General features: G+C 36.7%; 1 protein-coding gene across 1 annotated transcript in view; it reads left to right on the top strand.

Annotated features, from left to right (window-relative positions):
- Window positions 1-22717: 22717 nt before the first annotated feature.
- Window positions 22718-27489, top strand: part of LOC139736808 (scavenger receptor cysteine-rich domain-containing protein DMBT1-like) — a 32757-nt gene continuing 27985 nt past the window's right edge. Inside the window, exons 1-2 of the mRNA XM_071647471.1 lie at window positions 22718-22771; window positions 24526-24646. Coding sequence (XP_071503572.1) covers window positions 22718-22771; window positions 24526-24646 — 175 coding nt within the window. The remainder of the gene's footprint in view (window positions 22772-24525; window positions 24647-27489) is intronic.

Genomic DNA, 27489 nt, shown 5'->3' with positions numbered 1-27489 from the left:
TGAGTAATTTTCAAAGTATGGAGGAAAGGTGAAATTTCTGTATTGAATAGTAAATAGTTAACATTTTCATCTGTCCTTTGACCCTAAAATTCATCAGAAAATCACTGGCAGGCAGAACACACATTAACATGTAAAAATTTTCAAGCTTACTTCAGCCACTTCCGAGATATGGAGGAAAAAGTAAGTTCAGCGCTTTCACTTGATCTTCTGACCTTTGACTCTTTTGGCAAAAAAGAAAAGAGAGAAATTCCCTAGATAATCACCGCCAGTCAGTACATGCATATATACTATGTTCCATGAAGACACTTTGAGAAAAGTTAATAGGCACAACTTCACCCCTATCACACATACATGCCAAGTTCCATTAGGATACCTCAAAAGGTTTTTTAGTTGCACTGTCCACAAAATTCATTACGGACGGACGGACGGACGGACGGACGGACGGACGGAAGGACGGAAGGACGGAAGGACGAACAACCCGAAAACATAATTCCTCTGGCACCACTTCGTGGCAGAGTCATAAAAAGCATATCTTTGATGAATAGGCATTTCTTTTTTTATTAAAGATCGGGCCTTACCTAAACACTGGAATAAGACCACCCCCCCCCCCCAAAAAAAAAAGAAAGAAAAAAAAGAAAAGAAAAAGAAAGACCCTCTACATGGTTTACACTAGCAAAATATTGTTCGGATGTATTGTATGAAAACAGACATCAAAATAAGATGATAAAAACGTCAAAAAAAGAGATTTTACTTTGACTCAACAGGCTAAAGGTATTGTTTACCATTTGGAGAGATTTGATTTACCATATGTATGTGTAGCTATATAGGTTAGTTGTATCACAAAACATCCTACCATGTAAAAAAAAAAGTTCTAATAAAGCCTAAAACATACGGAGATATCACCATTTCGTTTCAATAAACCATAACCATGATAACTGTTGACAGTTTGATATTTAAAAAAAAATCAGATCAATGTTGTATATACCTAACAACACTGATTCAAGTCTGTACATTATTTGTTCTATCCCTAACTCACATTTTTAGAATTATTTTGAGGAACTAAAGCTGGGTTTTTGTTTCACGTGCAATAATAGTAGATAATGCCTTAAACTCTTTATGTGCCACGTTCGCACGTCCGACTCAGTCGACGGCGTGCCAACTTCGCATATTCTGCTCAACACACAAAGCCGCTTAAACCGATCGGTATTAAATCGCTAATCCCGCGGTACAATGAAAGCGTTTCTCGCGCTTTTGTTCCTCTCACACACGGCTTGCATTCTATGTGGTGATTGACTATCAAGCGGTGTTTCCATCTAGATTTGCGTGTACGTTCTAAGTTTCTGTGACGGTTTTATGTGCAAAAGTCATGCCTTTACATTAATGTAGCAACTGGTCATTCAAAAGAAAAATTGGAAATAGATTTGTCATACAATTTATATCGAAGTAAAATATGGCATTCCTCTTTAACTTTGCTCACTATGTCAAGCCTAACAGAAATTTGTAGAAGTTATACAAATTGGAAAAACTGAATTCTTTATCATAGCATGACTACCTTCGTGTCTCAGAATAACGTGGCACACAGGGGGTTTCCATGATGGCACATAAAGAGTAAACGACAACCTGTATTAAGTACGCCATCTTGAATTTTGTGTGGATACTATTTTTGTCGCAAAATATGACACATTGGCAAAATTTGTGCCAATTTCCAAGTTTCTATCTCTTTCTGGAGGATACTTTCTGTTCAATCTTGTCTGCTTCAGAACAATTTACTATAAAATACTACAGTAATAGCGACCAGCGTCACCTACCACTATTCTGGCATGAAAACAATAGTTTGCAGGCACTTGCAAGTCACTAGACCATTACAGAATTACAATAGTGGCTATGCAAATGAGTATAATGAATATAAGAACGACCCAAGTCCAATTTTTGGCCAAATTCAGTTTGACATGGGAAATTGTAGCTTATGCATGGACTCATCTTGTGTATAAATGATAAATCCTAATTACCCCCGGAAGTGCCTGAAATAAATGAGTTAAATCTTGTATGAATGTAAGGATGAAGGACTTGGGTCATTCTTACATTCATATTATAGCGCCCTCTCTCGTCCTTCTCTCATGTCTACAGCAGAATATCATGTATATGAATCAAAGAACGACCCAAGTCCATATGAATCAAAGAACGACCCAAATCCATCACACAAAATGTGACCGTGCACCTCAAAACGAACATAAAGTCGCACACACTGATTTTGCGTGAGGAATGAAAATAAGTGAAATGGGTCAACCTTGCCGAACTTTACTTTTTCATATTTTCTGAAAGAACGGGTCTTCTTTTACATTGTGCTAAAATTTGGTATCATAAAATGGGCAGGAAAGTGTTTTTTAGCAGTTTATCTCGAACGTTTTTGGTAGAATAGTGTGATTAGGTGTGTCTTTAGAATCCCTTTTTCATTTCTGAAAAACCTTGTCCACACTCTTCACTTTCAACTCTAATAACTTTTGAACGGATAGTGCTACTGCTTTGAAAGTTGGCATTAATTAAGGACAGAATGTGTTAATGAGGCATGCTTGATTTCAGTTTTAATCTGATAATTCCTTCATTGTTGTTACTCTGGTGATTTACTTCCTGTTTTTTGTCCCATTCATCGCACAGCCAGCACGGTTTGGTAAGATTAAGCGCTTGAATGGACACTGTACTTCAGAGCCTCTTTTCTCAGTTCACACTTTTCCTGAGTTTGTGCTTTCTTTCCAATATTTAGATAGGTTAGGAGAGTCCATTTGATTTGAGTTATACATCATTTTAAAGCTTAAAGTCTGCTCTTTCAGAAGATGGTCTTAACTAAAAATTCATGTCTGGCGACTTTTTGTTTGTTTTGAGGTGCAGGGTCACAAATGGCCTCTCCACAATTAATGTTAATGTTAATTGTCATAATAATATATGTTCTAATTTGTATATACAATGTTGCCATCTCATCACAGTTAAATAGAATATTATTGGACAAACAAAAAAGATATGAAGTTTTTTTTTTTTTTAGTTTACTCGAAATGGTCTTCCATTGACTTGGGTCGTTCTTATTTTCATATACTCAAATGTATTGTATGCTAATGCATCAATATCATTTCGGAGTTCTTTTAAGTTTAAGATGTTAACTTGTCAACAGTCGTTGCCTGTTACAATTCTATAAATATGAATTGTGTCTCAGTCAATTGCAATCTCAATCTCAGGTTTCAATATAATCCTTCAGTTTTGCTTTGATAAATACTAAATCATGCATTGTTATATTTCTTCCCTTTCTTTCAAAACAATATGAAAATATGGATTTTCTCCCCCCCCCCAAAAAAAAAAGCCAACAACCCTGTCACAGTGTGTTACACGTGAACTAGCTTATTGGTCTAGATGAGGCAGTTTGATCACCCGAAATGAAATATAAGAAGAGATAAAGTACCGTTGAAATTATGTGTGCATTTATTAAAATGTAATCAGGTCTTCAAATCATATTATCCGGTCGTACAATATAATAGTCTTCTGAGCTCAGAGATTAAACATATCACGCGGATTAAATGACTATTATCCCATACATCAAATACTAACAACCCGACACCCCCCCCCCCATTTATCACAATAACCAGCTAAAGTGGTATCAACTTTTAAGAAGTGTTACTCTCCTTCATAAGACATCACATTTTTTGCAATCCGATGTTTCTATCAAATTTTATATTTGAAATGCTAAATTCAATAAAAATAGAGGCCCTATTGAACCACATCTGTACTTTGGAGGTTTTTGCAACAAATCTACTGAGGTGTACTTATGGAACATTGGTTAGTATGTTTATATGTTGAAAATATGCATGGCATTGTTTATAGAGTGAGTGGAATTCGAAAAGTAATCACGATTTTGAATTTGACCCTCTGTGAAGTCTTTGGGAACGGATGCATGTAGACTTTATAACTCCTGAACCAAATACAATACTGACCTCTCCAAATGTGAAGTATATGGTGAAGATGTTAATTTCTACGTGATTTTTTAAACATTTTTAAATTTCAGTGTTTTTTTTTTACTTTTTAAGGAAATATTCATGGTGCATTCTGAAAATGTCTCCATAAAAACCTAAGACGGTTTAAAATAACATTACAATGTTCAAGATATATAAAAACATATAAATAGACAGCAAAATAGAAAACATTGAATCACAATTGCAATTATACATTTACTTTGGCCTGCAATCTTGAAATTTTTCAGTGATTGATCTAAATTTTGTCTTAAACTTTCTATAGCAAGGTTGGTGCTAAGTTTTTGAGCTTCTACCTCTATTTGAATAATATTTTTTTTGCTTTATCTCATCTGCTTTAGAACAATGTACTCTTAAGTAATAGCGATCAGCGTCACCTGAGCTACCACTTGGTATGAAAAGTTAGTTTGCAGGCACAAACCCTTGTTCGTCGAACAAAGAGTCTACGTTTGACGAGACTACTACAAATACCAGGTTTTGTCACAACTAAAGTGGCCATTTTTACATAAAATGAGTTTTCAACTTTAAGACCATATAACTCCTGAACCGATAATGGTACGGACTTTTAATTTTCTTCAAATATTAATCATATGTCAAACAAAATTCTTGAATCGTTTCAAGATTATCCATTAGTCTTTCTGTGACTTATGCTGAATCAAGCATTTTGATGATTTTCCTTTTTCAGAAAAATTATAAAAACACTAGTTTTTTCTTAAAATTTTCTTCTAGTTATCTCAATAACCCATAAAAATGGTATCAACTTGTCGAAAAATTTATTTTCTTTCATATGACATCAAATTTGTTGCAATCTGATGTTTCTATCAAATTCTATCATTCAAATAACAAATTCAGTAAATATGGCGGCCATTTTAGACGCCGTGCACTTGGATTTGGAGGCTTTCGCAACAATTTTTTTTTTGAGCTAGACCAGTGGAATTTTGTTTGTTACAATTACAACTTAAAAATAAGCATGGTCTTCCTCGTTTGTAGAGAGAGTGGAACTCACTCGAAAAGTAAGCGAGTTTGGGGGGTTTGGCCCTCCGGTTAATGCGATGCGATGTGCAAGTTAAGTCTGATATGAAATAAAAGGAAATTTATTACTCTAATAACAATATTAATAAAAGTTAATTTACATAACGTTACTATTAATAATAAAAGGAAAATATCAAGACTTACACAACTTTGCAGATGGTACTAAAAAAAAAAATGAAAAGAACCAGCAGGCCAGTCCTTTCAACAATACAAAGCATTGTTACGTATTTTCGGCGTTAGGGCCATTCTCATTGTCTAACTTCATGAAGTTAGGTCCTTCCATTCACAGTATAATTTTTCTTTTAAACATCGCGAAGTTCACCTTGGCAATATTTGGAAAAATTAGGTTACATTCGGCACATACTTGCGATTAATTGTAATTGGTGCGCACTGGCTGATAAGAATTGATGCAATGTAGTCACACGAGTTATTTCAAATATAGATATCTCTTGGAATAAAAATGCGACATGGACAGAATAAAATGATGCTTAACTGAAATAGTGAAACTACACCGGCGGTAAAGAGGTTTGTTCTCATAACTTTTCTAATAATATTCTGATATATCTTCCATTTTTTTCAATGTTAAGATAAAAATATCACAGATTTTCTTATCTATATTCTGTTTAGATTTCAGGCGCTTTAATCATAATTTTCTCTGATGGACCATAACGGATATATCGCGATTTGCGATGAAGCTCTTCTTGCATATATATATTCACACACACCCAAACACACCCACACCATCTTTTTACTGTTGTTGTTATTGCTGTTTTTGTGTTTTTTCAAATAGAATCATGAACATAAATATGAAACCTGTAGGCAGAGGAAAATGAGTACTATGAGAAAACAACCTAAAATAATAATTGCCCAATATCAGAAGTCTTCGGGTCCGAGAGATGATTGCCCCATTCTGATTATCAGAAAAGTCATACGAGAAAATTCATCAAATCACATTTTTTTTCCTACTTCATTCTACTCTCCCCTGCACTTTTGGAAAATATGTAATAAGTAATTGCAGCACGGAATGACACTTTATATGGCAAAGCTTCAAGTTTAAATAAATGTTATACTCATTCTCTTTATTTCTTTCCTGCACAGGGTCAGAAATCTAAATTATATATATATATATATATATATATATATATATATATATATATATACATATATTACTTGGCCCTATTTTATACGTGATACATACTAAACGTTTGAAGCAAAGAGTCGAAGAATATTGTGATGTTTATTAATGTGATGTGTAAATGGGATTTAAATAACAGTTAAGGTAAACCTGAGGTATTAATGACCCGAGTAGGGCAATTGATCCCATAAAATCTGCATCTAAACATTATTTGTACTAACATTGCGAATAATGTACGTTTGTACAGTAGTAAAGGCATACAACGTCTCATGAGCTTATTCTGCAGTGTGCGAAGATACTACAGCTGTAGCCGTACCTACAATAATATGTGACCCTGCACCTCAAAACAAACAAAAAGTCGCCAGACATGAATTTTTAGTTAAGACCATATTCTGAAAGAGCAGACTTTAAACTTTAAAATGATGTATAACTCAAATCAAATGGACTCTCCTAACCTATCTAAATATTGGAAAGTAAGTACAAACTCAGGAAAAGTGTAAACTGAGAAAAGAGGCTCTGAAGTACATTGTCTATTCAAGCGCTTAATCTTTACCAAACCGTGCTGGCTGTGTGATGAATGGGACAAAAAACAGGAAGTAAACCACCAGAGTAACAACAATGAAGGGATTACTAGATTAAACTGAAATTACCCATGCCTCATTAACACATTCTGTCCATAATTAATGCCAACTTTCAAAGCAGTAGCACTATCCTGTCAAAAGTTATTAGAGTTGAAAGTGAAGCGTGTGGACAAGGTTTTTTCAGAAATGAAAAAGGGATTCTAAAGACACACCTAATCACACTATTCTGCCAAAAATGTTCGAGATAAACTGCTAAAAAACACACTTTCCTGCCCGTTTTATGGTACCAAATTTTAGCATAATGTAAAAGAAGACCCGCTCTTTCAGAAAATATGAAAAAGTCAAGTTTGGCTAGGTTGACCCATTTCACTTATTTTCAGTCCTCACGCAAAATCAGTGTGTGCGACTTGTGATAGGTCGTATGTTCGTTTTGAGGTGCACGGTCACATATGCACTTTTCAGTGTTTGTGCGTTGCGAAGGCACTGAACCCAAAGTTTAGTCACGTGATCTAAAATCGCGAAGTTTTGGTTTTCCATGTTAGCTCGAGCTGGATTTGCGATATTTGCGAGGTGAATTTCGCACCGACGTTACAATTCTTATAATGAACTTCGCGATGGCAGTAAAATCGCTAAGTCAGATCGACAGTGGGAATGGACGGTCTAATTATTCAGTCATATCTTCGCGCAGTTACAGGGCGTGATAATCTTGCGTCTAACTGCGCAGAGTGAGTTAACCTTACACAGTGATTCTCCAGCTAAACTTGCGATAGTTGTTAGGTGAACTTCGCCCTGACGTCAGTGTTGCTATAGTGAACTTTGCAGCGGCAATAAAATTGCGATGTTGGTCTGGCAATGTGAATGCGCCTATTTGTATCTCAGTCATCCCATGGGCCTAAAATGTATCAATTCTCATCAGCGCAAATCACAAGTCATTGCGTATGTAGGGTGGGATTTCACGGAGCACGCGAACGATTTGCGAAGGACGTGAATGACAAAATTCAAAATTCGACAAAGTTTTTCTCCCAATGTGTTCCGACCATGAAGCCGAAAACTATTCTTGCGCAATTTGTGCGAACTTTCCACGACGTATGTGCGAATGTCGCGTGTATCATTGCTAAAGTACAGCATGTTACGTTCACCAAGAAAACGCGACGGAAATGCGAACAACGAAAAATTTCCAATAATCATGGGAGAAAATGCACCTAAGGAGAGGTGGAAGCTGTCTTGAGTTTATTTTTTTTCTTTACTCTATTTTTCCTTTCTTTTTCTCTCATTTCTCTATCGTGTGCTTGCCTACATTTTTTTCCTATTTAAAATACCTATCTCCACTAGCAAAGCATTTGTTTGTTCTTGTTTTTTTTTTTTTGCAGTTCCTCCGTGTCATAATCTCTATAGTTGAAATGAAATTTTACATACTTTAGATTAATTTTAAGCGTATTCTGCGATTTTTTTGTTGGTATATCAAACATTTCTTTCTCTTTTGCTAGTCTTTAATTTCTTTTGTTACTATAGTTGTTAATAATTCTTTGATGTTTAGATGTATACTACGATTTTTATTTGTAGAAAACGTATAGGTCATACATCCCCCAAACGTGCGCTAAACGTTCGCAAGAATGTCTTAAAAAGGTACGCGAACAGTTTGCGATTACGTCGTGAAATGATCGGAAAAATTTCGCAGATTTCGCGTAACATACGCGAGACATTCTCCAAAGTTTCGGAGTCTGTTTGTGGTTTCACGAACATTTTGAGTGTATGAATATAAGAACGACCCAAGTCCATGGAAGACCATTTCGAGTAAACTAAAAAAACTTCATATCTTTTTTATTTGTCCAATAATATTCTATTTAACTGTGATGGGAAGACAACATTGTATATACAAATTTGAACATATATTATTATGACAATTTATATTTACATTAATTGTGGAGAGGCCATTTTGTGTGGCGGACTTGGGTCGTTCTTTGATTCATATGGACTTGGGTCGTTCTTTGATTCATATACATGATATTCTGCTATAGAGATGAGAGGATGAGAGAGGGCGCTATAATTATATGAATGTAAGAATGACTCAAGTCCTTCATTCTTACATTAATATAAGATTTAACTCATTCATTTCAGGCACCTCCGGGGGTAATTAGGATTTAGCATTTATACACAAGATGAGTCCATGCATAAGCTACAATTTCCCATGTCAAACTGAATTTGGCCAAAAATTGGACTTGGGTCGTTCTTATATTCAGGTCCTCATTTTGTAAACATCGCGCGTGTTTTGCGAAGGTCTTGCGCATATGACGAGGCTTTAAAGACACTTTCGAGAACAATTCACGAGCAAATCACGACCAAGTGTGCGGAAAAGGTTCGCAAAAAATTTCAAACTTTTCTGAAATTCTCGCCGAGGTAAAAACGACATTCGCGAACAATTGACGACGCTTCCGAATCCTCACGTTCGTTTGACGATCTTTTGCAGACTAAAATACGAATGCTGGATTTTGCCATCGCGTCCTTCGCAAATCGTTCGCGTGCTCCGTGGAATCCCACCCTTGTTCGCGAATGTCATTTTTACTTCGGCGATGATTTCAAAAAAGTTTGAAATTTTTTGGAAACCTTTTCCGCACACTTGGTCGTGATTTGCTCGTGAATTGTTCTCGAAAGTGTCTTTAAAGCCTCGTCACATGCGCAAGACCTTCGCAAGACACGCGCGATGTTCGCAAAATGTTCGTGAAACCCCAAACAGACTCCGAAACTTTGGAGAATGTCTCGCGTATGTTACGCGAAATCTGCGAAGTTTTTCCAATCATTTTACGACGTAATCGCAAACTGTACGCGTACCTTTTGAGACATTCTCGCGAACATTTGGCGCACGTTTGGGGATGTATGACCAATACGTTTTCTACAAATAAAAATCGTACCATACATCTAAACATCAAACAATCATTAACAACTACAGTAACAAAAGAATTTAAAGACTACCAAAGAAAAAGACATGTTTGATATACAAAAAAAAAATCGCAGAATACACTTGATATTAATCTAAAGTATGCAAAATTTCATTTGAACTGTATATAGAGATTATGTGTTGGAGGAACTGCAAAAAAAAATCAAATGCTTTACTAATGGAGATAGGTCATAGGGAAAAAAAAATGTAGGCACGCACTCGATAGAAAAATGAGAGAAAAAGAAAGGAGAAATAGAGGAAAAAAAAATCAACTCGAGTCAGCTTCCACCTCTCCTTGGGTACATTTTATCCCATGATTATTGAACATTTTTCGTTGTTCGCATTTCCGTCGCGTGTTCTTCGTGTAGGTCACATGCTGTACTTTAGCAATGATACACACAACATTCGCACATACGTCGTGGAAACTTCGCACACATTGCGCAAGAATAGTTTTCGGCTTCATTGTCGGAACGCATTCGGAGAAAAACTTTTCCGCATGTTGGATTTTGCCATTCGCGTCCTTCGCAAATCGTTCGCGTGCTCCGTGAAATTCCACCCTAACCTAATTTTTGCGAATGTTGCCGTGGCGAACTCCGCGATGCTAGTAAAATTGTAGTGAGAATGGGTGGACCTAACTTCGCGATTTCCCAATTTCGAATTTAGACAATGTGAATAGGCCTTTTTAATTATCATCCCCACTACACCGTGACCAATATTGGGGACGTCCCAAAGGCAAGCAATATTAGGGTGCAGCTATTCGTAATGAAAAATGGACACTGTGTGTGAACAGGATCGCGCCCGCGTGATTGACTTTGGTAACGACATGACCTATCACAGACTTAAAATCTCATAAGCCGAAAACCGAGTTGGCCAGACCCTCTAACGGCACTGACCTGTGCGTACGTTGTGTCTGTTTCGCAATCCTTTTAGTAGACCACCAATTATGACTTTATACCCATATGGATCCCATAATGGGACCCATATGCTTTGATTATATTGGGTTCTAGATGGGTTGAAGAAGGGCACACCTATGTGGGTTCCATGTGGGTTTTACATGGGAAACATGGACCAAAGAAGTTCCAAGAAATACCATGTAAAACCCATATTGGGCACATATGGTTTGATAGTAATGTGGGTGTTAGATGGGACATACGGATCCCAAAAGGCCCATGTAAAACCCATAATATTGGGCCGCAGATTTTTTGCTATCTGGGTTATGGTGAGAAAAAAAAAATAGGTGAAATCGCGTATTCAGAGTTTTTCGCGGTTGCACAGCAAAGGTGTATAGCTTTACTCAATTAGACAGAAAGAAGGCGAACGCAGTTAGATATGGAAATCCGTTGGAATTGAATCCATGACAGTTTCTTTGATTTCACTTATGAATAATATCTGATATATATATATATATATATATATATATATGGGCCGTGACGCGAGAAAAGGGCCCTTAGCTCTGACGCGCACAAACGCCAGAAAACGGCGCGGAAGTTTGACAAAGCAATACGCGCAATCCAAAAGATTTCAGCTCGTTGTGTAACATGTTCACCTTTTGCTTCACGTGGAGTCAGCTCGAATCAACCTTATTAACCCGTCCACAACGTCTTTTTCTACGGCGCCTGCAGTATTTTGATTATCTAACTCAAGGTGAACATCAACATATTGGATCCCCAATGATGAAATGGTAAGAACATACACTGAATTTGATGTTAAATTAATGGAAAAAAAAAATGTTTGAATTTCGTGCTCGGTCAGGCCTGTGCTCAGCGCAGTCCCAATCTTTCAATTTTTTGTTGGGGATCTGCTGACGCTATCAAACGTTTCCGTAGTAGTGTTAGTAACGTGTTTAATAAGCCTACATTGTGTCTGACGATGCGTAGATGTATGGCATTGTTAATACATTCATCTTAACGCTCCTTTCATATAAAATGTCAACATAAGCTACTACCAGTATTCACACTGTCCTTAGCAATCCTGTGTTTTAGCGGTGAGGATAATTTCGGAGTGCTTTAGTTCAGGCAACAACGTAAAACTGCATCATGCATGTGGTTCAGCTTATTTGTCTGACTTGTTCAAGTGTAACGTTAGGTTTCTGCACCCAAAGGCAAACAAGATTGGGCCTACTTGAGATTGTGACATTTGTGTAATGTCATTGTCAGCAAGATAGTTCTACAACTACATTTGTTCCTTGACAGTTATACTGCATAACTGAATTCTACATTGGTAAATCAAACTAGGTCTTAATACTTATTAATAGTCTTGATAATTATTAAATACCGGGTTGTTCTAGCGACAGCGTACTAACCAGTAGGAACCTTTATGAGGCTGAAGTATCATAGGGCAAGCCCAAAAGACAAAATCAGTTCTCTCATATTTTCCACAAAAGACTCTTAAGTGCTAAACTTTGGTTACAAAGACATCTCATCGACACACTATTACCATGGCATTACATTTGTTATTCTGGTACTGTAGAATTAGGCCTATTCATAATAAGTGTTCATTGTCAACATATGTTTCAGAGCATTGTTATAGGAGTTTATGGGTAGGTACTCACTGTCTAAATGTCAAGGGGAGATTATTCTCCAGATGTCATGTAGACTCTAATGATTTAGTGACTGTGAAGGTTCTTTCACCTGTCATCTCTGATCATTGGATGTAGTACCGGTATTCATTTCTTCTTTTTCTTTCTTTCCAATTGAAATAAATAATTGTTGTAATACATATTTCACTGGGAGAACACAACAACAGTCCACAAAGTTGGCATCTATACTACTATTTTGATTTTAAAAATCCCACTGTACAGTCCACCTTTCAAACCCACATTAATCAGACTAAGCATTTGTTCTCATATTTCAGGGCAGAATAAAAACTTGGCTGTGCTATTATTCCTGAACAAGCAGACAACCCTGGGCTGCACACAGAACTGGAACAGAACCATCAGATGGAGAGGAGACGTACTTGGTGTCTGGTAGATAAAGAATTTGGCAGGAGCAAACAACTAATTGCAGGTTTGTATTGTGCTGTGCATCAGCTAATTGCATTAATAGTATCGAATGTTGAGTTTAGTAACAACCTTATGACTGTAAAGTAGAACTATAACTATAATTTGAATTAAAAAAAAAAAGAAATCATTTGTTATTATGACCTATCCTTTTCATTTACTATGAATACCTGGATCTGTGAACCAAATCAGAAGACATAATCCAGGGATGTATTTTTGGTAATTGCATAATATGCTTTGTATTAAGATGCATCTTGCACTGGCTGATGAGGTATAGAACTAAACTTAATTCCTTGAGTTTACATTTCAAATCTAATTTAATCTGTTTAATAATTATTCCATTTCTGTAACCTGCATGGTTCATTTTCTTCTGCAATGACACTCTAGTATTGAGTATGACCTTAAACCTTCGAAGAAATAGAATAATATTAACATTCAAAATATTCATAATTTTCAGGTCTGAATGTGACAGCCTTGAGGAGTTTTCAACAGTTTCAAAAGTCGTGGACAAGTCATCTTCCTTCACGATTCTGGTGGGGTTGGCAATTGTAAGACTGGAAAGCGTACCTGTCCCGTTTACAGGGAGCTGTCTGAGATCAGAAAGTTTTCGTACTTTCACTTCTACCATGTTCAGCCAGGCTGATTGTTTGTGTGAGGGAACACCTCTGGGATAACGAAAAAAAAAAAGAAAAACTCTAATTGGGTTTACTCAAGACAGTTGGAATGGTTCCTCAAAACAAGCAGTTACCCACTCAGGCTGATATCTACTGGATCAACACTCGACAGAGCGCTATGAATATCTTCAAGCACATCAGACCTTTCCTCTTCCAAGATGTCACTTGCCCCCAGTCCGAGAGACTGAGGCCTCGTGATAGAGCTATGAAGTGTCATCCTCAACTTATTGGCATACTTCTCCACTTTATGTTTCCTACTGTATTTCACTCTTAGAGCAGATACTGGTATTGCCCTTTGGTTTGGAAACTTGGATCATGGATGACAATATGTTTCGCCCCATGCATGTATGCAGCATAATTATACTGCACATTATCATAACCTACAAATGTACTTGAGTACAGCTGGTTTAGCCAAAAAAAATTCCACCCTATAATGAATGTCGTTGGCGAGAAGGCAGGTGTGATTATCATGCCCTCAAGACACTGCTAGCTGTGGAAAACTATCAATACTCATGGCATATCAGTACTCTGCTATGAATTTACGGGTAACAATTTCAAATGCATCTTCAGATAACTTCACATTCCTAGGTTTTCTCTCAGTAGTTACAATATCCTTTATGTATTGTCTTTTGTTGACATGTGTTTATAAATGGCATTATTCACTGTTGACTTGTTCAAAAAAGTTATAAGCATAGAAGTTTCCTCTTCACTTCCACTGTTTTGCTGTCAGCTTACCAATAATGTGCAAATGATATTGTGATTTAATTAGCTCATGTATTAGTAGACTGTGGTCGATATCAATGTGAAATTCAGTCTTTTTAGTGAGCCCAAGAGAGAAAAACTTGTATGTAGCTAGCCTCATCCTGAAGCAGTTGACATACATGTTTCTTCTTTTCTGTTTTTCTGTGTCTAATATCAGGGGGGAAAAAGGATACATATGATGACTATTCTTCACATGTAGCTGAGCTTGGGCTGATATTAATGTAACGTGATTACTGTAATTTCATCAGGGTATGGGAAGCATGGAAACCAACAGAAATCTCACTTAAAACTTTCCACTTGAGAATCACTGGATCTTTTTCGTGAGTAGATGTTTTACTCTTTCTTAGGGGGAATGGCAACATGACATGATTAAGAGTTATATGTTTGTTTGTTTTTTCATTTTTCAGGGAACAGATGTTAACATTACCTCAGTTTTCATATAGCAATGGGAACAATTTGATTTGATTTGATTTGATTTGATTTATTTCTGCTTAATTCCGTTACATCAGATATGAGTATGTACATGTCATTTACAGTCATTTGAATATGACAAAACAGTATATCGACACATAGTTTTTAGTACAATTATACAAGACAATTAGGGTACATAGTTGAATTCCATTACTTTATCTATTGAATTTTACTTTTAGACTATTTCATTCTGTATCTGCTCTTGGTGGAAGTTGCATCCATCTTTCTGGAGTTCCATGTAAATTGTTCAGTGTGGAGGCATTCTCTTTTTTCTTTCTTCAATTCTTTCCATCTATTCTGTCACGTCGTGTCCCTTATTTGCAAATAAGTATTTCATAACATTTTTCTTTGAGTGGTTCACAATACACAAGCTTGCTTTTTAGTGGACCTCTCAATTCTTTTTTTTTTCTCAGTTGAAACATAACTGTATTTTTTCTTTGCCAGTATGCATGCATATATCTTTATCTGTATCATTTATCCTCTGCGAAGTCGAATGTATACGTTTATGATATAGTTCCTGATTTATTCTGTGTTGTGTTATGTTGGAAAAAGAAGAATGAAGAAAAAGGAATTGAATTATCTACACTGCATCATGCATTGTCTTTGATGGAGTTGAGATCCATTAAGTGGTAGGAGAAGAGATTAAAGTGTTGCAAGTGCAATAACTCTTTACTCCAACAAATTCCATATGGAGCATGTGCCTACAATTCTTTATGTATTCTTTTTCATGTTCATTTTGATACTGTCTTGGAAGTATGTGTGAATATGTATGTTACAGTTTTGTTTGCATAGTGCATGCTGTGTACCGGTACTTCTTTGTACATAGGTGTGTATGCGTGTGTGTTTTTGCACATGTAGGCCTATGTTGAATGAATGAAATGAATGTATAATTGGAGTACTCTTACCCCAGTGACATAATTCTAGTTTAATTTTGTAATGTAATTGTAAAAGAAGGGTTAAAATAGGCCATGATTAATTCCATCCTACATTGCAAGTATAAAATCCGCACATTTGCTACATCTAGATTGCATATTTTGCAAAAACACATTACATCTTGTATGTGTAACAGTGCCGGGATGTTCCGTTAGGCCTGCACAAACATTGCTGCATTCATTTTTAACCATGGCCCTGTTCGTATTTCAGCTATATCACACACCTAGCCAAACACTCATGCATGCAACTGTTTAGAATATAAAGCTTGTTTATAGACCTTTTCACATGCAGAGGAACACAATAATGGCTTAATATACATTCAAACACATTCAAACGTTATTTACATGTGTTCAAACATGCAAGACAAACGACATGGTCCCTTATCCTCTTCCTGTCTCAGCACACACATACACACACTCAAACACTCAAACACAGACAGACAGACACATAAACATACAATATACATACGCGCAAGTTCACACAGAAGTACACACATACATACACACACCCACTTTCACAGGCTAGAGAACACAATGATGGCTTAACATACAATCCAACACAAGCGTTAAACTTGCATGACTGTATAGTTTACATTAGACACTCACGACAAAAACATGGTCTCTTATCATCTTCCTGTCTCACTCACACACAAGCCTACACACTCTCAAACACAAACAGACAGACACACAAATCTTCAATGTACATACACGTAAGTAACACACAAGTACACACACACGCACACATCCACTTCTCAATCGGATACATTCTGTTACCATATCTAACGACATGTTTCTCTATGCGTGTTTTATACTGAAAGCCCAAATTCGTTTAGAATTTGAAATGCAACTCTTATTTTTGTGGTTGTCATGGCAACGATGATTTCATAAGAATACTTAATTTTTACATCATATCATCCATGACAAGACTTGGGGGAAAGATTCCAACTTTGATGAATAACGGACCCAAACTGTGGGACTATGAGCTGTTAAAGGGGCACAGTGTTCCCCATCCATGACTTACGCGCGCGCATGCATAAACGCGTTAAAAAGTGGCAGGATTTGGGCAAAACATGCTTTTTTAAATTTCATAATTGGGGCACTTAGGAGTGGAATTTCAGAAAACGGATTGCATATTTACATACGTCAGAACTCGCGCTTCAATGTGGCGTTGAAAACTCAATTTCGGTATTTTACGGCCTAAGGGCCCTTTTCTCGCGTCACGGCCCATATATATATATATATATATATATATATATATATATATATGGGTGAGAATTTTGAACGATGTACAATTGCGAATTATCGCACCTTATGACATTCTTTCCCTTAGCACACGCCAGGATGATCTAAGAAACCAGATTTTTTCATGTCATCTGAAAGATTGGTAAATTTCCTTTCAGGAAATGTATGGTTTGGTTGACTTTTGCCTGATATTTTTCATTTGACAAGGACTTAAAGCGTAAAAATACGGTAAAAACGCTATTTTCACTATATTTTTTGTTTTTCAAACGACCTTTTTTATGGTACGTGGCATCTAATATCTGACCATGTTCTGGATCTTACATATCATGGGTATGTACCACAACATTATAAGAACTTTATGAGCACGTATAAAAGCCCTAAACAGACGAACGTCCGTGATGCTTTTATTTCTATCGCTGCTGCAAATTCTATTTTGTTGTCCCAACTGTAATGTATACGAAAATTTGGTGTTCCACTAATAAATATATCCTGCAAAAATTTTACGTCTGCTGGCTGTACATGGGACGTAACATTCTTTTATGCAAAATTATACTCATTTTTCGACACGGACGTGCTTCCGCTGTTTTCTAATAAAGATCGTAGCCCATTAGACGTTATTGGCGATATTGTTCTGAGTCGTAATCAGCTAAGATCTAGCCACACGATGATGTGTTTGTTTTGAGTTTCTGTCCATCATTTGTCAAATAGGAACCGAAATTATATTTTTAGACGAACCTCCGAGAAAAAAAAGAACGTCCGTGATGATTAGAACGTTTTCGAGTGGGACACCATCTTGCTTTGATGGCGAAGGTACATTTGACCTTTGGCTCTCTAGCCGAGGAGCTGCATGTCATTTTTGGAGCGGACTGACGCTCGTCCGCAGTTTTTGGACCATGCAATTTACCGAAACCCAAGCAAATAATTATTTTTTTTCTCTGAAAAGTCACCTCCTGATTCCCCTCTGAGCAATACAGATATTGTAAGGATGTCAAATTTCTTATAATTTGCATTGACAATACCTTTTCAAATTTTTGAAAGAGTTAGGAAGGCTAGGTACTCTCTGCCGATTAGTTATCAGTCCTGGAACATGACCCTATGTAGTAGTAGAACGAACGTCCGTGACGTATGCAATCCCACCGATAGGGATAACTTGTCCCGAAAGTGTCCTGTATTCTTTAAATCCTTGGGCTCCAATAGCGACAAATAAAGATTTACAAAGTAAACAATGAGTTTCGAACAGTAGTTTCAGAGCTTTTAAGGCGTTATATGATCATAATGAACACACAGTTGAAAATTTACTCACAGTTTTACGCTTGTTTTCCTTGTAATCATACAAAAACAGCTTAACACTGAAAACAAAGTAATAGGAAAATAAAATTTTGCATAATCTGTAATTTCTGTGCATCTAAATGTCTTTCTAATGAGGTTCTGGAGACAATTTGTATTGTTACAGGTTCTGAAAGTTTCGCTCACGGACGTTCTGTCCGAGAAAGGACATTTCTGATAATTACAAATAATATATCACTGCACATTAAGATAATGTTACTTGAAAATATTACCTAATCACCGAGTCGCTCATACACAAAAGTGAATAACGTTCAGCACTCGATTTACCTGTAACAACAAACGGAAAACGTTTTGGTCACGGATGTTCGTTGGTAGAATAAGTCAATGGATTACATAGTAGGAGAAAGAAGAACAGTGCCACTTTTTAGTGACAGCTGCTCCAAGTGTTTATCTTTTGAGTATGGTAGCTGCCCTCTCAAACAGAACACATCCTATTTTGGTCTCTATAGCGGACGTTCGCTGTAATTGTTATGATATTAAATGCCTTAATTCATTCTTATTTTATCTCTTCACGACGATTTTTCTCTCATTCCCTAAGTAGCCTGAACATGCTGCGACCAAACAGAAAACAAAAGCAAAACAAATACCAAAAGTGCTACGCAATCACATTCAGGATAATGACGGAAGAAGTCTGTAATGGGCATGTGTTGAAGAAGAAACGAAAAAGTTTCAAAAAGACGTGGAAGCAGTTGAATGAAAATGAGAAGAACCGGAGAAGGGATCGAGCTCCAACACACAGAGAAAAGAATTACCAGTGCACTCCCGTTATACCAAATTCCTCTGGAGAAGTTTTTTTTAATTCATCGAAATGCCGTCACAAGCGAACAAAAATAATGCAGTATTCAATAAAATCGTCTGATGAAAACACGCAAATCCTCCGCTTATCATGACATGGTGTGTTTTTTATACTCATCAATGAAAAGCAATATTAATATGTCATTCTTTCCAAGATTTTTTTTTTTTCATTTTACATTTCAGAGACAGCGAGATCGTCATTAATTTGTTTGTGCTCTTGTTCTTACTTTGAAAACACATCATGCTAAAAAAGTAATGATTAAGAATAGGTTTAAGGTTGCATTTTGATACGTTTGCTCTTCCAAAGATTCGTTACTCGGAATGTCCAAAGGTTTGTTATTCCGAAAATGAAAAAAAAAATGTTCGTAGTTAATTCAGGAGGTTTCTTATTAAAAATGTTCTTATTCCGAAAGTTTGTTAGTCCGAAAATCAAATATTAAGGTTCAGTATGTTTACGTCCGTTCTTCTAAAAGTGGAATGGGCCTGATATTCGTTTAGGTGAAAACGGTTATCATGAGGTTTTGAAATGTGGAGGATTTGGTTGTTAACTTGTTTCTCCACATTTGGATAAGCGAACCTGATTTTTCATGTTCAATTAATAAACCTTTCGATTAAACTTCGGAGATTCCTATCATTTACCCAATAAAAAAGCTTCATGATTTTACGAACTCTATCAATTTTCGGATTGACAAACTGTATGAATAACGAGCCTCCGAAATGACGCGCTACAAAATGTTTGTTATAACAAACCATGTATAATATCGAAGTCACAAACATCCATCCAAGTTATATGGATTTATTGTGTCTTGTTATGACGAAACTTCGCAGTATCGAACATAATAATCATTTCTGACTATTTAATAACACAAATTCTCCTCGGTGACAGTGTGTAACACAAGGAGCAAACGCAGAGGGATTTCTTCCTAACGTATTTGTTTGCCCTCCCCAGCTAAACTTCGTATTTCTATAACGGAGTACATTTCTTTTGTTTTTGTTTGTTAATTCTTTGTCATATTTAGCTGTGACCATGTTCGTTATAAGCAAATTTTGCATTGTAGACTTTAGATAACAAATTTAGGACCTGAATCTTTACTTCGTGATAACGCCATTCGTTCTCAAGGATGGACTATAAAAAATATATTTCACTGAGATTACACGTACGTTTGTACATTTATTTACGAGAGATGGAAAATTGTTTTCTTTGATTCCTCAGTGTGAGAAGATAAACAAGCTTTTATAATTGAGAATTGGTAATATCTATTCAGGATTTTGTAGAGGAGTTTGTTCTCGACATAAAATTACTGTTTGTTTTGAGTAGAATGCGTTTCCAACTCAAGAGAACTGCATTGTTCAATACCTTGTTTGTTCCGAACGTCCGTGAGCTATATGCGAACCTCCGTGATGAAAACTATGCTATGTTTGTTGGGTTATAGAGACTACCTAGATCAGATACATCTTAAAAAGTTATGTTATTATTTGGGAGTGAGGATTAAAGTATGGGATAGTGAAATAAGAGGTCAAAATATTGAGTTTCTGTAAAATGCGCGTATAGTTGAGAAAGTGTTTAGCGGAACAGCAATATTTCAACAGAAATGACGAATTTGCCTAAAATCATCAGTTGTCTGCCATAACGTACAGGTTAGGAGTACAAGCTTAATATTATGCCAACACGTACACACGTCCCTTAAGATATTTTGTTACGATTTTGAACTGAATCAGTTCTTTGCAATCTATTTTAAATGGTATTCAAATGTATGTGCAGTACAACTATTCCTCACGGACATTCGCTGCTCTGGACATGGTAAACTTCCGCGGTGAATAAAAGCTTGTTCCTGTGAGAAAATCCTAGTATAATTTGATTCATATTACAGCTTGAGTTATACTCTTTCAGGTAAGATAAATGATTTGGCGAATTTCCTACTTTTTAAATTTGGTTTGTTTTAGCTCAGTTGTACATCGTTCAAAATTCTGACCCATTATTACTTTATGACTTCTCTTGGCCATTATGCCAGATTCCTATTCTTCCTTCTAATTAGCACTTCCTTATGTACAGGAAACAATTCCTATAACCTAACGATATGCGTTACGTGTTTAGATTTTTTTTTTTTTTTGGGGGGGGGGGGGAGTATGCGGTTGGGTTATGCTACGTCATAAAGTCCAATCCTAAAGCCTTTACATGTGCCATTATTCTTTACTCTACCGTAGGTTTATGCTTCGACCGCTTTCATTTCAAGAAAGTAGAATGTAGAAGAAACTAGCTGATAGCAAAGTAAACTTCAGGACCAAACGCCAACTTTGTAATGTTTCCCATTCGAGTTCAGCCGCATGGCTTAAGTAGCAAAGTGCTTCCTTCCTTTGTACAATCATTAGCCTTCAATGATTAGTTTCAAGTTTGTTTGTTTGTTTTTTTTCACTCTCAAAGAAACTTATTTACTCACAGGAACAACAGGTATGTTGCCAATGATTCATCTTATAGGAAATGATGGGAAAGTGGCTTTGAATGTTTGTACATGGAAAATCTTAAGGCAAAAAGTAGTTATTAACCAATAAACCTTCGAATGACAAAACGATTAGAAAATGATATTCAATGCTTATCACTGGGAAATCCATAGACTAATATCAATTTCCATGTTTTGATATTTTGTTTTTGTAAATTTGAAGAAAATTATTCTTCGACGAGAATAAAATGCCAACGAGTCAAGTTAAAAAAAGAAAAGATCCTGGGTTTGGATGATTTTTGATGGAAAACCCACATGCGAAGAAAATACTGTTCGATCGAGGGGAAAAAAGTTAGGGTCTTACTTGACTTGATTGTATATTGTCAAATATATAAGTAAAGATAATACTGCAACGTGTTTATCCCCCTTAAACCCTTTGTGAATTCGGGGTCATCCCAAAAGACCGACACCAACGAGTCATACAGCCCACGAGTTGGGCATGGGCTGTATGACTCGTGGGCTGTATGACTGGTGGGCTGTATGACTCATGGGCTGTATGACTTGTGAGCTGTATGGCTCGTGGGGTGTATGACTCGTGGGTGTCGGTGTCGTGACGCGAACCCGTGAATTCAAGTTTGTTGAGTTGTGAAAGCATCCATGCCTATGTTAATATGATGATAAGAATTGTAACAACTTGATGGCTGCACCTAACACTCCTGACTATCATGAGTGTAAAGAATAAGGCCATTCAGCGTATGAAATCAGATGAAGTATTTTTCGAACCTCGACTATCTTTAGATGCCAAGTTTTTTCTTTTCTTATTTTCAAAGCCTCCAAGGGTGATTACATTCAGTAATATCTGACAAAGGAACTGGTCTGAAACATCTTATCTGTCCTTGTCTTTTCTCACAAACAAGTGACTGATTTACTTACAAGAACACACGGAAGTTATGAACCAACAACATCACCGCCCAAAGGTAAGATATCTATGGATCAATTTCATGATAACATTTTTTTTTTATTATCACTTTGATATAGGGCTTAAACCAACTGTTCCCTGTTTTGTGACATAGGATCTACACTTATCATTTAAGCCTAAAAAACGAAGGTTAAATAATAAAAAAAAATCAAATCTTAATTGCTGATATGTTATGTTCATAAAACAATTCATATTCATTCCTTTTCTGAAAGTGACTGGTGCATCAATATCGCTTGTAGTATTCTAATAGTACAAAAAAAAAATGACCGTTATTTTATTGTGCCGCTATCTCTCAGGGCAACATAGCATTGACTGTGACTTTGAATACGGTACCTGTGGCTGGCAGCAGTCACATTATGATGACTTTGATTGGACCCGTAACAATGGAGGTACCTCGTCGTGGTTCACCGGACCTGGAGGAGACCATACAACCGGCTGTAAGTGCTTTTAGTATCGATTTTTATTTCTTACGTTAAAAGTATTCCTTTGTTAATTGTACCGTCGTCATTTTCAGATTGCAGAAAAATCAAAATAACCCTTAACAGTAATAAACCTTATTAAGTCTGTGGATAAATAAGAATTTGTAATAACGAGCCTCATTTCATTTTGGATTTCAACTCATCTTCGGATTGCCAAACTATATGACCACCCGGATAATGAAACCTTCAGTGTATTAAAGAGACTGTAACCGCATTCTTTTCTTCCCTTCATTGAGTGTACTGTATATTCATTTTCTATTGTAGACGGATATTACATGTACATGGAGGCATCTCATCCACGTTCTCTTGGGCAAGACGCACGCCTAACCAGCCCCGCCCAGTATCGTTACGGGCCTCAGTGCCTGACATTTTGGTATCATATGCACGGTAGTACAATACATTCACTGAATGTCTACAAGTCGGCGTCAACGACTCCAAGTTCAAGTGACGTTTCATTCTCACTTACTGGAGCCAGTGGAAATGCTTGGTATGAAGCACAGGTTAGTTTAGACAAGAGTGTTTCCAAAGACTTATATATGTATATCTATATGTATGTATGTATATATATATATATATATATATATATATATATATATATGTTGATAAGGTAGTCCACGTGTTGGCAAGATAAAAAGATAAGTAACAAAGCTGCAACAAAGTTCATGCTGTATTCACCAACGGTTGAAGAAATAAGAAGAAATAAACCGTTGATGAATACAGCATGAACTTTGTTGCAGCTTTGTTACTTATCTTTATATATAAATATATATAATTAATATATATACTCTCTAAAAAAATCGAGTGAAAATATTCACTCTTAAAAAAGTGAATACAAAAAAGAGTGAATTCAGAGTGAATAGAATTCACTCTTTTTTTGTATTTACTCTTTTAAGAGTGAATATTTTCACTCGATTTTTTTTAGAGAGTATATATATGTTTATATATTTACATAATGTACGTGTATGTACCAGCTCTATACAGAAAAATAAAAATATAGGTACGAACATTGCAGAATGCGCGCAGATGGACGTGTATTAAGAAAGTGAATCATCAAGATTAAATGCAATCATTTACGCAGCATATAGTAATCGTGACAGAGATGACTGTTATCATTATACATTGTTGTATGTTTGTTGTACGTTTTGCTGTATATTGTGCGAAGGAAATGAATAAAAAAAAAATAGTCTGTGAACAACTTATGTTTATGTATGATACATGAATGTACATGTACAATAATGATACAGAAACCAGTAAATTAAATCAAATCAAATCAAATAATGACACGGGGCAGGGGAGAAGAGAGCAATTAAAGCAGTCTACTGGAATAAAACACCTTGATTTTATGATCTGTGTGCTAAATACTGGCCGATTGATTTATCTTCTTTAACCTCATTACAACATGATCCTGATGTGTCTTGATTTAAACTCATGGGGGGAATTGGAAACTCTCGGGAAATACCACCCTTAGGTTTAAATCTCTTTTGCGATATCATGACGAAATCATTACTCCGTATAACATCGTTATGACCGTAAGTGCTACATTAAACTCTACACAAAAGTTCATACTTATGAAAATATGCCACAATGTCCATCATGTCCATCACAACCGCTGTTAACTACACTAAGCTATTACATTTCTCCTCTGATTTCCCTGGCTGCATTGCATTGTTACGAGAAAATATTTTGCAAATCACATGCTCTTTCTTTAATAGATCCCTATCGACAATTACACCCGGCCATTCTATATTACCATGGAAGGTGTGCGTGGGAGTAGCTACAAAAGTGACATCGCTATAGATGACATTCGTCTTTCTCAGGGATCCTGCCAGCGAGGTACATAAACCTTGACTCAAATGAATACGAACGCCCTCATGTTTTGCTTTTAGTGTACCTAATCATAATGATGATTAGGTGCACCAAAAGCAAAACATGAGGGCGTTTGTTGCGACACGGATTGTCGCCCCTACACGGATTGTCGCCCCCGTCACGGATTGTTGTCTGGCGGCACGAGGGCTGGCGGCACGGGTTGTCACCCGCCCTCGAAGTACATTTTGCTGGGTAATGTCGTTCTGGACATAGTCATTGAAATACTAACACATAACTTAAATGGCTACATCCATGCAAACATGCCATGTAAAAAGTCATGGTGAGGTTTCAAGGAAGTGTGTATGTGCGCGCGCACATGATAATTTAGTGTCCGTTTGTGCGTGTGTGTGTGTATGATGGAAGAATGTGTTTACTATGTCAGCTTTTTGCGTATGTGTTTTTTAAATGCGCGTGGGTAGGGATACCTAGTAAACTGTTACTGGCATAAACGTTGATATTGATTTTATCAGCAGCTTTGACTTTGATGAGTTTGTTTGGCGGATTTATAAATGAATTCGGAGTGGTGCTTGCGTGCGGACGGATGCTGCTTTTCTGCATACGGTCCGTTATGTCTTATTTATCAACATTGGGAAGAAGGAATGTGGTATCGGTTCGGATGTGTGTGCGTATGTGGGAAGGGGGTTACATTTCGTTATTGCAAAAGTTCGTTATTCTGAAGGCTCTTTAGTCCGAGGTTCTTTATTCGAAGGTTCGTTATTCCGAATTTCATTTTTGGATCAACGAACCTCTAGGTACAGGGAATTGTGTGTTTCGGATAAATGAAGCGTCGGAAAAAAAAAAAAAAAACCGAACCTTCGGAATAACGAACCTTCGTGTGTGTGTGTGTGTGTGTGTGTGTGTGTGTGTGTGTGTGTGTATGTATGTATTTGCGGAGAGTTACGGATTCTGTAGACGATTACGTCCTTCGACGTTTTCTGTTTTCCACTCGCATGGGAACACAGAGACGCGTGGGAAGCCACACAACTCGTGTTGCCAAGCTGCAGTGCATTTACCTGAAGGAATGCTACAACACACTCGGAGCGGCGGGGAAGGCAGAACCGCAAAGTCATGTTACGAAATTTCTCCCACAAATGGTCATTTTAGGTGGCACCGCTTGACCATTGGTGCTGAACATTTTTCCTTGTACTATTTGAATGTATATTTTTCGAAACTCGGAAGGCAATTTTTGGTTTGGGGATGAGGTGACAGCATTTTTTTTTTTCACTTTTCTGGTCGGGAAGGTGTGGGACAGCGATAAACTATATAAAATGAGAACGAATTTAGTATTTCCCTATAGTCTTACCCACTTTACGCTCCATGGATATCAAATTTTCTTTTATTGTATTTGGGCGGGGGAGGGGTGTCCGAATGTCCTAATGTTTTTTTTTTTTTCTGGAAATGTAATAGGCATTGCTTTATTATAACAATCTCCTTAACATAACCCAGAAAGTCATGCATATCGCTGCACAATGACAGCGTAACCACAGTTTGTCTATTCCGTGACTGTAAGTAATATTTTCTTACTCTGTTCAACTTATCGATCTAGATTATATTCTATTTGTGGTATAATTATGTTATGTGGTCTTTACATTTATGATGTTTATTTATATTTGAGCTGCACAAATAAATTCAAACTTCAAGCTCAAAATTTCATATATCTTTTATTACTGTAAAACAAATTAAAGAAATGCGAAAACTTTTCACAACTTGTACGTAAATTCAATTTCAGTTTTCCCCAGTTAAGTGCACAATGTAAGACAGTCCAATATGTGATAAATTTACTGTCATAATGCACTGACTTGGCAGGGATCGTCATATTGTACATAATTATTTATAACAATCTGTAACTATCCGAAAATATCCGCAACTCTCCGTAAATAGTCGCAACTCTCCGCAAGTGTTCCGAACTATTCGGAAGTTTATGCAAGTTGAAAGAAAAACATTACGTGAAAATTCGTAAGAATATCCGCGAGTGAACGCAGGTATTCGCATTAAGTATATTCCTTCATAAAATTTGTTACTTACTGAAATTTAGATAATTCAAATTCCCTTTGCATTTTCTTTTGATTTGGATATTCATTTTACTTGTTTTTCTTCCTGTCTGCCAAATTCTAAACGGTGTATGGTGGTGGCTGACAGGAAGATGTGCACCGATGCTTTCTGTTATAGCGTTTTTGTACTTTCTGAGGCGGATTTGTTGTATTAATGCAGCGGTAGGGCAATGCTCTCTGCTGGTAAGATCATGTGCATTCCTTCTTCTTTTGTCTATACTCTCCGCCGATCATCTTGCGTATGCATGTCTTTTTATTTTATTTCGGAAGCCCACCGAGACACTCGTTGTATCTTCGTTCACCTGGTGTGTGTTCCTTGTTCTTCTCTCTCATCGTTATTGACCCTTCTAGCCCAATTCATTCCGCATTCTTTTACTCCAAGTTCCCTTCCTTCGCAACAATCCTCTATTTATTCAGGTCTTTACGCAACCCAAGCACACTGCTATGTGCAACGATTATTTCCCGCACCTTGTCACATTCCGTCTTCCGTGTCTGCTGGCTATTCTCCCATTGCATAATAACTTGGCATTCCTTCATTACAGCGCTACTGTTTAATATGCAGGTTCATATCTTAGACAATTTCATCTTTCGCTATGGCTGATCTCTCGAATGCACCCTTTCATTCCGTGCCAAATGACGATTTTTTTTTGAATTGTATAGGCTCACAACATCCGAATCTGACTCAGTTGATGAGGCACCAGTTACACAAGCAACTCCTTATGACAACTTCGTTGCCGATTATCTTAATTCAGCAGTAAA

The sequence above is a fragment of the Diadema antillarum genome, unplaced genomic scaffold (assembly GCF_040938485.1).
Source record: "Diadema antillarum isolate AM-2024a unplaced genomic scaffold, OU_Dant_1.0 seq00000663_RagTag, whole genome shotgun sequence".
Classification (NCBI taxonomy): domain Eukaryota; kingdom Metazoa; phylum Echinodermata; class Echinoidea; order Diadematoida; family Diadematidae; genus Diadema; species Diadema antillarum.
The sequence above is the reverse complement of the archived record's forward strand: the minus strand, read 5'-3'. Positions and strand labels throughout refer to the sequence as shown.